Source organism: Lissotriton helveticus, chromosome 11 (assembly GCF_964261635.1).
Source record: "Lissotriton helveticus chromosome 11, aLisHel1.1, whole genome shotgun sequence".
Taxonomy (NCBI): domain Eukaryota; kingdom Metazoa; phylum Chordata; class Amphibia; order Caudata; family Salamandridae; genus Lissotriton; species Lissotriton helveticus.
Window position 1 is genome coordinate 839,263,156 of NC_136072.1, and position 12,673 is coordinate 839,275,828.

Genomic DNA, 12,673 nt, shown 5'->3' on the forward strand with positions numbered 1-12,673 from the left:
GAGTGTGCTGGCCTCCTGTTCTGTAGTCTAAGGGACACAAAGACTTCACCCCCAGCTCCCCTGAACTCTTTTACTGAGAGTTCTGACCTGTCAGGAGGTGCCTATTCCAGTTTGGGCCTCTGGCGGTTGTTCCTGCTGTTGGGAGCTAGAAGAAACATATGAGAAGTAGGAAAACCTGTCCCCGACTCCGTCAGCGATGCAGCAACCTACACCAAGGCCTGGGGCACCACTCTTGACGTGAATGACGCACCGCCCCGCCTGCACCGCAGGTCTGATGCCCATTGACGCCTGCAATTATCGGCCATGCCCGACGCCAGCATTCACACCGGCTCAGTCATCGCCAGCACCTACATCCTGTTATCGCGGCGCTGATAACTGCAGAGGGTGATTCCACAAACTCGCCGACTTCGCATAGGCACCGGAATCGACACCTCACCGCCGATGCAACCGACTTTGCCGGTCTTGGACTTGACAAGTCGCCTCATAGCGGACACACCGCCTTGCCTCTCTCGTGGCAACCAGGGAGCCGTCCTCAACTTCAGCACAGACGCCTCACCTCCACGACGCCGTGCATTGTTATAAACTTCGTTTACAAGGTACTGTGTGTTTGGGGTCCCTGTGACTCCAAGCAAGATGCTGGGCTCCTCGCGGTCGGTGCCGTACATTGGATTTATTGCTGTCACAACATTGTAATAGCCCCAGGTGGAGCTATTTGTTTTCTGCTAGATTTATTTTTGCAATCACTGCTCTAAAGTCTTATTAGCTGTATGTTGGATCTTCTGTCGTTTTGTTGCGTTTAGACAAATACTTTATTTTTCTAAACTGGTGTGGTGTCCATTTGTGGTGTTATTACTGTATTACTGTGTGTTTTGAGTACAAATACTTTACACATTGCCTTTGGGACCTGTCTGCTCGTGCCAAGCTACCCGGGGGTGAGCAGGGATTATCTAGTGTGTGGACTGGAAGCAAGAATCCTTATATCTGCCAAGCTAGAGACCCACATTTCTAACATGGACACAGAATCAGGAGTGAGGAAAACTCATATATTAAATTTCTCTAGTGAGGCTTTTAGCTTCCTATGAATTCGGTCTCAGGGCCAAGCAAGAAACTGCAGCTTTAGTGGATTGGTAGGATCTCTTCTTGTGCTTCAGAATGGTCACTGTGGCTATACTGAGAAAGGCACAGTGTTAATGGAATGAGATATTCAACTGCCAAAGGAATTAGTGGCATTAAGCTTGAAGCCATGTTGACACATTGAGCAAGAAAATGCTACTTACTTATACTCCCAGGTCTAGATAATGAGCAATCGCCCAACACAACATCTCCACATATGTACATGATCTCCAAACACATGCTTGAAATATATTCACAATTCATTTTGGCAACGAATATAAACTGGAAACCTGTCTAAGTGCCAATACAATGAAAGTACTGTATTTGGCTGAAATCAATCTATCAGGGGGTTTAAAGTACGCTACTCACCCGTGAGGGTCCAAAGACGCTGGGGAAACGGGGTGGGGGGCAGCTCCGGTCAGCCAAAGAGCCAGGTTTTGAGACTCTTCCTGAAGGTGTGTAGAGGAGGGGGGACGTCTAATGTTGACTGGGAGCTCGTTCCAGGTTTGGCCGCGATGTAGGAGAAGGTTCTTCAGCAGGATCTGGTAATGCGGATGAGCGGGTTTTTTGCCAGGGCGATGTCGGCAGAGGCGAGGTTTCTTTTGGCTACGTGGAAGGAGACTCTTTCGTTGAGGTATTGTGGTCCGGTGCTGTGGAGGGATTTGTAGGTCTGGGTGAGTAGCCTGAAGGTTACTCTCTTCTCAACGGGGAGCCAGTGGACGTCTCGTAGGTGATGGGCTCATGTCGTGGGATGGCCAGGACGAGTCTGGCCGCGATGTTCTGAAGTTTGTGTAGCAGGGATTTGTGGATTCCAGCATAGAGGGTGTTTCCATAGTCCAGTCTGCTTGAAATCAAAGGACAAATTGACTGACAAAAGAAAAATAAATCATGAATGGATTTCTAAGGCCCTAATGTGAGTAGGAAGCAACACAGAAGGGTCCGCGAGAGAGTTGGTTTTAGAACAACACATTAAGGGAAATTTACCATTACTTCTTCCTTGCCTAAGATCCTGATATCCAAGCTGGAAAGAGAGTTCATGAACTCAGAGATAATGATGAACTAGGATTACGAGCAAATACATTTTGCTTCGTCATGACCAGATTCTCTCGGACATTCACTGTACAGTAGAATCAAATAAGATGCTTAACACACACATTGGAAGAGAACAGGTCCACAGAGCAGTAAAAAGACTCCCAAATTAAAGAGATTTCTGCAGGAAAGCCCACCCACTACAGCATTTACAATGTAGTCAGAATAAATGCAATAATGTTTTACAAATGTGTGAACTAATCTCCAAGAAGCAGCCCTAAAACTACTGGGATGTTTATCATATAAGCAGCAATGACTGCTTTGCCACTGACTGAACTGCCACTGAACGAGCTATCTGCTTCCTTGAAACGTGCAATGAGACAAGAAACAACCCATCGGTCTATTTTTTTGGGGACTATGAAAACCCTGGACATTCAGTTCCATAACTGTTTTGCTTTCTGTATCTCTTTTGTCTTCTTTAGGAAACAACACGGAGCCCTTTTAAACATCGAATGTATATAAAGATATCCCTGCAGAAAAGGCCGGATTTGGGGAGAAGACTGGTAGGCATTTTGGTAGATTGTGCTGTTTCTTTCTCGCAGGTTATTAGATGCGTCTGCAGAAATATTTTTAGGGGGGCGGGGGCATAATTTTAACGTCATCCATCCTCTGACCGTTTTTGACAATGTCAAAGGGCAGGGGCATAGTCATGATCACATACAGTGCAGCCATTCAAAGGGTTGAGAAAGCTGATGCAATAGCTTAATAGAAGGATCAAGCTGCCAATGTCAGATTAGCAATTTCTAATCTGTTTCTATGTTACCATGCACAACATTATTCATACACACATAATCAAGGCACTATAAATTAATTATTAAAAATCCACGTAGAATCTGCAGTTGATGGTAACATGCACAAATGAATGAAATTAAAATATATGACAAATATATTTATTTTGAAAATATATTAACATAAATATATGAAAATAAATACAATTTAGTATATTAGCTTAAATAAAATAACAACTGCTCTCATCAAAATTGGAAAATAAAACATATACACTTAAACTAGGTAACTGTTGCAGGTTAGGAACTGCAAACATCTATACTCTTGCTCAAATTTTACAATCACAATTTTTACTGTGTAGTTTTATGCATTTTTTGTTTACTGGTTAGTGATCTCGAAAGAGGAACTGTAAATGTATGTGGTCTTGAGCAAATGTATCAGTTACTTTTTTCAATCAGCTTTTGTTAGCTTTCATCAATTTTTGCTCGATGTATGCTCTCATGCACAACCCCAAGAAGCATGGGCGGCTTTAGCGCTATTTTTGCTCGATGTATGCTCATCATGCACAACCCCGAGAAGCATGGGCGGCTTTAGCGCTGTTGGTGCCAGGTGCGACAATCATTTTTGGCAACCCCACACCCATGACAGCCTCCTCGGACTCTCTCACTGCCACAGGGAAAAAGTGTCCGTCATCTCCGCAATCATACGTTATTGCTAAACACAGCCCCCCCACCCCCACCCCCCGAGAACACAGCCCTCCCCACTCCCCCCCCCCAAGGACAGAGCCCAGTGGCGCACTGGTCACACTGCCCTAAAGCCAGACATGTCGATAAGCAATCATCTGCCATTGTCAACTTCAACCAGGTTTTCACTCTTCTCATTGTACTGAAAGACCTTTCCCTGGAAATGTAGTCACTGGTACTGTGAGAGCAATGAGATTACTTGCTGGACTGATGGAAATAAATCTGTGTGGTTTAGCAAATCCAGAAATCCATTGTCAAACTGCTTATCTTTCTTTATACTTTATTCGATACATGTATCATAAAAGTACAGACATAAAATACATACACATAAATTTCAGGAAATACACTCTTTAAAACACTACATCATGACAAAAGGTTAAAAGTGATAGAGAAATAACACATTTAAAATTCATGTGGATATATGGACTGTGGACAACTGGGACATCAACCTTAGCCTAATGGTCCAAGCACTTGATAAAAACTTAGCAACCCCACAAACAGTAACCATGCAGGTGGTATTGGAAACAATGATTCTTAGGGCTGTTTTGTAATCCCTAACTCCAAGATTTCTAAAAACTGGCTTCAACCATTTACTTCTAGCCTGTTTATAGGCTCTGCATGCTAAAAGAAAGTGGCCTAAGGATTCTTCCTGGCAGGGACACCCCAGGCATTTCCTATCCTCTTCCCTCCTCCCTTTCCACCCTACCATAACGTTTTTGAGAGGGAGAGTGCCATATCTAAGTTTCAGGAATAGCGTTCTGTCACGGGGAATCTGAATAAAATCCAGAAATGGTTCTAGCTTAGTAGTAAGCTTGTGAGATAAAAATGTCTCCGTTAGTTGACCCCAATTTGGGTTTAGCAGAACCTTGGCCTCTATCCAATCCCAATAAAGTTTTTTAACTGTTTGTTTAGGTGGGGGAGTTTGGGATGCCCAGGCGTCACTTAAACCTAAAGTAACCATGAGCTTCTTTAAATCGTTTAACCACTTTATCTTGCTCGAAGCATTCAGGACGATCAATTCGTCTAACACTAGGGCGTAATTTGCTAGTTCCGGGGTCCTTCTGAGGCGCACCCAGAAAAGTAGTGGTCGGAGCTGGACAATATCACAAATGGATCTCTTACCCAAGTCAGCAAATAAGGGTTTTAGAGGAGTTGAAACGGGAAGCGAGACTAAGTCTCTCATGAACTTATTCTCAGCCACCACTAGTGCTTGGGTATTCTCAGTACCCCATAATTCAGATCCATAGACCGCTGAGGCTAACGCCTTTCCCTCATAGACTGTCAATGCAGGGGCTATTGGTCTACTCACTGAAAGGCGTTGGTTCTTTAAAATAGCACCAGATACTCTTTTAAGATTTAAAACCATTTTCCTCAGATGGGATTCCCAGTTCAATTTGTTGCCAATTCTGACCCCGAGGTAATCAAATTCATCCACTACCTCCAAGGGTGACCCGTTCAAGGAGAGATGGATCTTCCTATGATTTCTTTTTGCGGTCATAACCATTAATTTCGTTTTTAAAGTGTTTATCGTTAGCCCCCGCACTTTACAAAACACATTAAAATGATCAAGGAGTGTTTGCAGGCCTTTGGGTGTTTTGGACAACAGGAGGGTGTCGTCGGCAAAGAGGAGTGTTGGTGTGTTCTCCCCGGCCATGACAGGGGCGTCTGCCGTTATCTCTCTCAAGTGGTCCACCACTCCATTTATGAACAGAGAAAACAAGGTCGGAGCCATCACACATCCCTGCCGCACCCCTCTGTTGACAGGAATCCTCTTGGTGAGTTGCCCCTGGACACCCCACCTAATCCTAGCAAAGTTACCTTTGTGTAGTTTAATTATGAACTGCAACAAATAACAAGGGAATCCCATGTCCAAAAGAACCTCCCAAAGTTTGGCGCGGGGGATTACGTCAAAAGCCGTTTTTAAATCTATAAAGGCCAGGTACAGGCTCCCTCTAGCTATTAACACCGTTTTCCAGAAGACCGCACAGAATCTAAATACCTGGTCCATTGCACCTACATTACATCTGAAACCGGCCTGAAAGTGAGTCAGAATATTGTTTTCCATTAGCCACATCTCTGTCCGGTTTATAATGACCCTGCCAACTACTTTTTGGACGGTGTCAATTAAACTGATTGGTCTGTAGTTGGCAGGGTCCTCTCTATCGCCTTTTTAAAAAATGGTGATGACCTCTGCACCCTTCCAGGAATCGGGTACTGGATGGCCAGACTGAATAAGGTTCATAACTCTGGCTATGAGATCTGCCCAAACTATAGGATCATACAACAGTAAATCCCCCGGAACACCATGGGGACCAGGAGCCTTTCCTGGAATTATTTTATGAATGGCATCCTGAACTTCACGGGGTGTGAACGACCCATCAATACTGCCATGCTCCGGGTTGACCATGCTAGCAATACCCAGGGCGGGAGATGTGGATGGACCTTCCACGTTACCTTCACAATATAATTTTAAAAAGTGGGAGTGCCATTGGAGCTCGGTGATGTAGTTTGGGATAGGCTCTACCCCTCGCCTATCAAGAACATTAATTAGGTTCCAGAAAAGAGTTGGATTTTTCCCATATGCCGCAGCCTTGAGTGCCTGCCAATGGTCCTCTTCCCATAACTTCTTGGCTGTCGCAATGCTTTTGCGATAATCTTGTCTAGCAGTTCTTACAGCTATTGGGTCCTTGCTTTTTATAGCCAAGGAAATTGCTTTCCTTTTTTTCCTAAAGTTAGCTGTATACCAGAGATTATCCTTACTTAGATTAAACTGAACCTGTTTCTGCCCTTTAGATTTTTTAATAAAGAACCTACCTATCTCCCCCATAAGATTCTTATACTTGGCTGCTAAGTTTGACCCTGGAGTATGGGGGACTGTTGGAGTGACCAGTGCCAGGTCACACAGTGTGGCCGTGATAAGTTCCTTGATATTGTCTAATTTCCCTTCATCGCACCTAACTGCATTCCACTTGAGCCTGCGGTTGCAGTTGGAGGGAACTACCTCTTTAGTGATCATCTCTTTGGGACCGCTTTTACTAAACTTGTCTCCCCAATAAATTACCATGCATAGAGGGTTATGGTCGCTGTCTGTCCTTTGTATGACCTTCATATCCACTAGATTAACCCATGACTGGATATCCAGGAGGATATAATCAATCCGTGATGGGCTACCTATCCGATTAAAGGTCATTGCTCCCTCACGATCGGATAGGGTGCGACCATTGAGTGCCCGTAAATTATGTTCCTGTACCAGGGCATTTAACTGGATTGCTCTCGCAGTCCATTTCTTGATTGGAGTAAGGGCTAGAGGAGGTATGGACTGACTTCCGACTTCATTATATGAACCCATAAAATCTTCCTCATCCAGGGGCTCGAAAGTACAGTTAAAATCACCCCCACCAATATTTTAGATCTAGTGGGGAGGGAGGACAACCTGTTATCTAACAGATCTACTATAGATGAAATTTGACCACCCGGAGAACCTCTAGCATATACACAAAAAAGTTCTAGTTTGTTATTGCCGGAGGGACTTTTTACAGAAATATGCAAAATGTCATTTGAAGGGGTATTATGAGTAGTAATGACACAGTTTAAATCTATCTTAACCCAAATGAGTAAACCTCCAGATGGGCGTCCTTTTCCCAGGGAAACCGCAGGAGTAAAGAAGGTTGAGTAACCGTTTTTATATTGTGGCCGCGTACACCAGGTTTCTTGGAACATAGATATATGGAAGTCATTTGTGAAATCATTCCAGGCTGGATTATCAAGATTTTTTTTAAGACCTGCTATGTTCCAAGACAGGATCTTGATGGGAATGTGAGCTGTGGATAATTCTTTTGATAAGGTCAGCATATCAAGTTCCCTTTCTGTTATACCTGGACTAATGCTGGCCTTGTTAAGTGGTACCTCCCTGCCCGTGTTGTTGGCTCTAGGGCCCAAAAAAGTAGGTTCCCCACTCTCCCCGGGTAGTTCGGGGGACTGTGGTGGTAGTCAGTCCACCCCTTCTAACCCACTATAACGGTTATTTATTTATTTATTTATTTCGATTTATATAGCGCTATATAACCCAGGGGTCTCTAATAGCAGGGGAATAAAGGATGGTTGAGCTGAGGACGCAACCCTTCTCCATTCGGCTGACAATCACCCACCCATGGTCTCCCCGCCCTCCTACCAACTAGATTCCAACCTTCCTCTTCAATCCCACCCCAATTTTGGGGGATCTGGTTATTAGGATTCTCCCTCCTGTTTCTCCCTCTCCCTGTCCCTGGGTTAGACGACCTCAGCCAGCTCCACTTAACATCTTGATGGTTCTCTTGCATATAGAAAAATGGCAAGGGTTTGGCTACGACCACAGACTTGTTGTCACAGGGGGGAGGGGAACAAATGAATTCTACCAGTCGTGGGTCCTCGAATGTGACAACAACGCAATCACCCTTTAAACTTTTCTTGTTCCCACCTACCCAAGGGGCTCTCTCTACCATAAGGATCTTAATACTTAATCCAGGAGGTGGGGGATAATTTCTGTCTAGCCAGTGACAGATTTTATTTTTGAGTGCCCAAAAAGGTTCAGAACTGGCAGGAGCCAGTTCAGGAATGCCAGTCAAGACTACCACATAAGGGCAGGCATCAGGTGGTAAGTTGATGCTCCGGCGTATGCTGGTCTTTTTAGAGTAAGAAGGGGGTAGACTGGGAGCTGGAGTAGTAAGAGTGGTACCCTTCTCAATTTGAGAATGAGCCGTTGTGGAAGGCTGGTTAATACTAGTTTTATTGCTCACAGGTATTGGTATATTGGGCGGGCGGGTCTTGGGAACAGTGTTAGCCCCTGTGGGGTGCGTTTTAGGAATAGGCACCTTATTATGAACAGAAAGTGTTACAACAGGAGTAACAGGAACAGGATTAACCAACTTTGGTTCTTGCGTTAAGAGAATAGACTCAAGCTGTTGTTCGATATTCGCTAATCTAGTCTCTAAAGGCAAGAGTAGTGATTTAATAAGGCTGGACATAGAATTCATGAAAGCGGCATTACTACCCTCTTGATCAGATGAGGATTCATCACTACTACTAACGTCCAGGATGCTGGCCAAACTGCTATCAGGAGTTATATCATCTGGGGCACCCAATGACAATAAGTGAGGAGCGGGATCGGCAATATCACTCTCCAAATGATCATTAATAACCACAGGGTCCCTCTCCCCTACCGCCAAAGGACCCATAACAAACTCCCTATCAATTTGTCCCAAAGCCTCTTGTGCAATAGGGATGGGGTTATCAATCATATGATTCAGGTTTTTTGGGTCTAACACAACACTTTCCGAACTACCCACTTGTAAAGAGTTGTTCTCTTGATGGATTTCAACAACTAATGATACTGTGTTGTTCGACAAGGGGGTGGCAGTAGGAGGTGTACTCATAGGGAGAGGATCTGGGGGTGGTGGTGAGGAGCACAAAGGGGGAGGCAGTCCTTCAACAGGCTGGCTGGAAAGAGGAGCAGAACTATTTAAAACATTTTTAATTGGGGAGCGAACTAGGGCAATAGTGCCTAATGAGGATCTTTTAGCTTGGGCAAGATCCAACGAAACCCTCCTTTCCATGAGTGAGATTCCCTGGTCAATCAAAGAATTAGTGCGCGAAATAAAATTATCTAAAGTGCCAATTACTTTTTTAGTTTTAACATTGCCCGCTCTCTGACTTCGTGTTTTGCGGGTAGACATAGTAAACAGAAACAAGCACTCATAGACTAATAAAACAGAGGTATCAGAGGTAAATACCAATCTAATGTCAAGAATAACAATTTAAAAAGATAAATAAAAACCACCACTATATGATAGCAGCAAAAATAAAACAAATAAGAATGGAAAAGTGGCTTAGTGCAACAACCAGGAAAACTGTCCGTGGGAAGAAGAAAGGCAAAGGGACCTGTCCAGGCCAGGCTCTGCAGGCCTCGGAGGGCCACAGAGGGCCCGCCCTTTGCCCGGGCGCTCCCGCACAGCGGGTGCACGTCCTTCTAAAATAGCCGAGGAAAGGCGTGATTGGCGGGTGGGCGGGGCCGGCAGGGAGAGCAGCCCAGGTGGAAAGGATTAGGCACGCAGGGACTCCTGGTCCACGGAGTCCCTGCCTTCAACTCGCAGCCCTGCCGGGATCCACTGGGCACCCCTAGCTGTCAGCAAAGAACAATAAACCCCACTCTTTCTGCAGCAGCTCCTGCGGTTAAGACCGCGCTGCGGGACCCGCGGAGCGGGTCTGGCGAGTTGCTGCGTTGGTCCCGAGGGTCTATGGCGCCAGGAAAATAAGCAGCAGCAGGTAGGTGGAAAGAGTAGCAGAGTTTGGTTCTAACGGTCCCACCGGCACAATCCAAGTGCTCCCGTTTATCTCCGTGGGCGGGTGGGCGGGGCCGGCAGGGAGAGCAGCCCAGGTGGAAAGGATTAGGCACGCAGGGACTCCTGGTCCACGGAGTCCCTGCCTTCAACTCGCAGCCCTGCCGGGATCCACTAGGCACCCCTAGCTGTCAGCAAAGAACAATAAACCCCACTCTTTCTGCAGCAGCTCCTGCGGTTAAGACCGCGCTGCGGGACCCGCGGAGCGGGTCCGGCGAGTTGCTGCGTTGGTCCCGAGGGTCTATGGCGACAGGAAAATAAGCAGCAACAGGTAGGTGGAAAGAGTAGCAGAGTTTGGTTCACAAACCAGATATCAAACCATGTGCCTGCTTCAGCTTCCAGGTTTTCAATGTTGTAAATTTCTCTGATGTTCGAAATCTGCCATTTGTATTGCTCATGTATCATTTTTGCCATGTGTTTTGGGTAAAGTGAGAACAGACTCATATTTTTCTTGTTTTAATTACCAAACTGGCTTTCTAATGATGCGAGGATAGAGTCCATGTATGGCACATAGACAGACTGGCGATAGTATTTTTCCACAGAAGAGGAACCAAAATTAGAACAAAATACTTGCCGGACACACTGTCTGGGAATACAAAGTTCGATGTTCAATTTTTCTGCCATTGATTGAACATATGAAAAAATGTCCTTAAATTGCTCTTCTAATTTTTGTCTGTGATCACGGAACACAGGTCTTGCATGTGATAACACACCTGGCGGATATCAAGCTGAACAGCTCAGAGAGCCTGGTTTACAGATTCCAATCTTGATGAGTCATTTGAAATTATGGACAAGCAAAAGAGAAAGCTCACTGTGCTTGAGGAAAATTGAAATTGATATGCATCCTGACATCTTTTCCCTGATGCTGTACTAACCAGCAATCTTAATTGCTTTAAAATCTCTTCAAAGTTTGATCTAAAAATTCTAATGGTCTTTTAGATTGCTACCCACTGTGTTTTACTCAGCACCTTTTACTTGTGGATGATAGCTAAGCCATAGAGAATAATGATTAATCCAAACATGACTGAAACAGCGTGGTCCACCTGAATCCTTCTTGAAGTTGTACTTTTCTGATGGGGTATACTTATTTATTAGTAGATTATATTTAAAATCATCTGTTAGTTTTTTTTTTATTAATTAAAATACAATCCAATATCATTTATAGGAGCATCAACTACATGGCTACATTCTGTTGGAGATATAAGTTGACCTGTAGAACTGCTTGTGCTTGGTTGTTCTGCCGCCTGCTCACCATGTCTAGATTCATTTCTTGCATCCTTATCAGATTCTAAATCATCCAATTTTCATTTTGAAAAAGTTTTGCAGATGTCCATTTCTAAAAAGAAATGAGGATCAATAAATACTCTGGCTCATCACCAGGCTGTATTGTATTGTAGTTGCAAATGCATTTATATAGCGCGTTCTACCCCAGACGAGGAGTCAAAGGGCTTTTCTGGCGAGTAGCACGCTACTCCGGAACCCATAAAGGATTAGTGGGAATTAGTATAGTGAAATATGAAAGTAATATGAGTGATGTATATGTTAGGCAGTTATTTGGATTGAGAAGGATAGAGGAGGGATCCAAAAGGCAAAAAGGTTTGCATTTATATAGCGCTTTCTACCCCTGATAGGGTGTTGAAGCGCTTTTTCGGTGAGTAGCAAGCTACTCCGGAACCCATAAAGTATTAGTGGTGAATTAGTATTGTGAAATATTAAAGTAATTTGAGTGGTGGTGATGTTAGTATGATATTTGCATTGAAAAGGATAGTGGAGGGATAGAAGAGGGAAGAATTTAGATTTCTTTTTGTTTTGGAGCTCATAGCAGTAGCAGGAGGCTTGGGATGAGCAAAAGGGAGGTGGCGGGGGAAAAGTCGGAGGGAACAGTTTAGAAAGGCTTATTTTGGGGGATCGGAATACTAAAAGAGGTATGAGATGATGCAAGGAGGGGTAGAGTATGGCCGGGAGCATTGCTCATTTTTAAAAAAAGATTTAATCTGTTGCTAAAAGTGCTTTTTACTTGTGTGTCACGCTGCCCCTGAGCACTCCCCCCTGATTTCGAGTCACCGTGCACGCCGCGCAGCCGAGCTGAACGCTGCTGCGGGTGTAAACCTATCTCTTGCCGCCAACCCGAGGACAGTGAGGCCACGCCCACTGCCCTGAGGCCACGCCCACTACACGGTATATAAGTCGCGCCAAATACCCAACGCGCCATTACCGAAGACAGCTCCTGAGGCGGAAGCCGGGAGCATTGCTCATTTTAAAAAAAAGATTTAATCTGTTGCTAAAAGTGCTTTTTACTTGTGTGTCACGCTGCCCCTGAGCACTCCCCCCTGATTTCGAGTCACCGTGCACGCCACGCAGCCGAGCTGAACGCTGCTGCGGGTGTAAACCTATCTCTTGCCGCCAACCCGAGGACAGTGAGGCCACGCCCACCGCCCTGAGGCCACGCCCACTACACACGGTATATAAGTCGCGCCAAACACCCAACGCGCCATTACCGAAGACAGCTCCTGAGGCGGAAGCTGGGAGCATTGCTCATTTTTAAAAAAAGATTTAATCTGTTGCTAAAAGTGCTCTTTACTTGTGTGTCAACCTGCCCCTGAGCACACCCCCCTGATTTCGAGTCAC

General features: G+C 45.0%; 1 protein-coding gene across 2 annotated transcripts in view; it reads right to left on the reverse strand.

The window, feature by feature from the left end:
• The window catches only part of LOC144792160 (protein DGCR6-like), a 132,890-nt gene that overhangs the window by 21,256 nt on the left and 98,961 nt on the right, over window positions 1-12,673 (reverse strand). The window contains exon 5 of one of the 2 annotated variants that reach the window (XM_078667053.1): window positions 1,838-1,954. The exons of the other annotated variant lie outside the window; for it this stretch is intronic. Within the exon in view, the coding sequence (XP_078523179.1) occupies window positions 1,853-1,954 (102 nt within the window). The 3' untranslated portion in view covers window positions 1,838-1,852. Of the gene's footprint in view, window positions 1-1,837; window positions 1,955-12,673 lie in introns of those variants that run through there. 2 annotated transcript variants of the gene reach the window in all.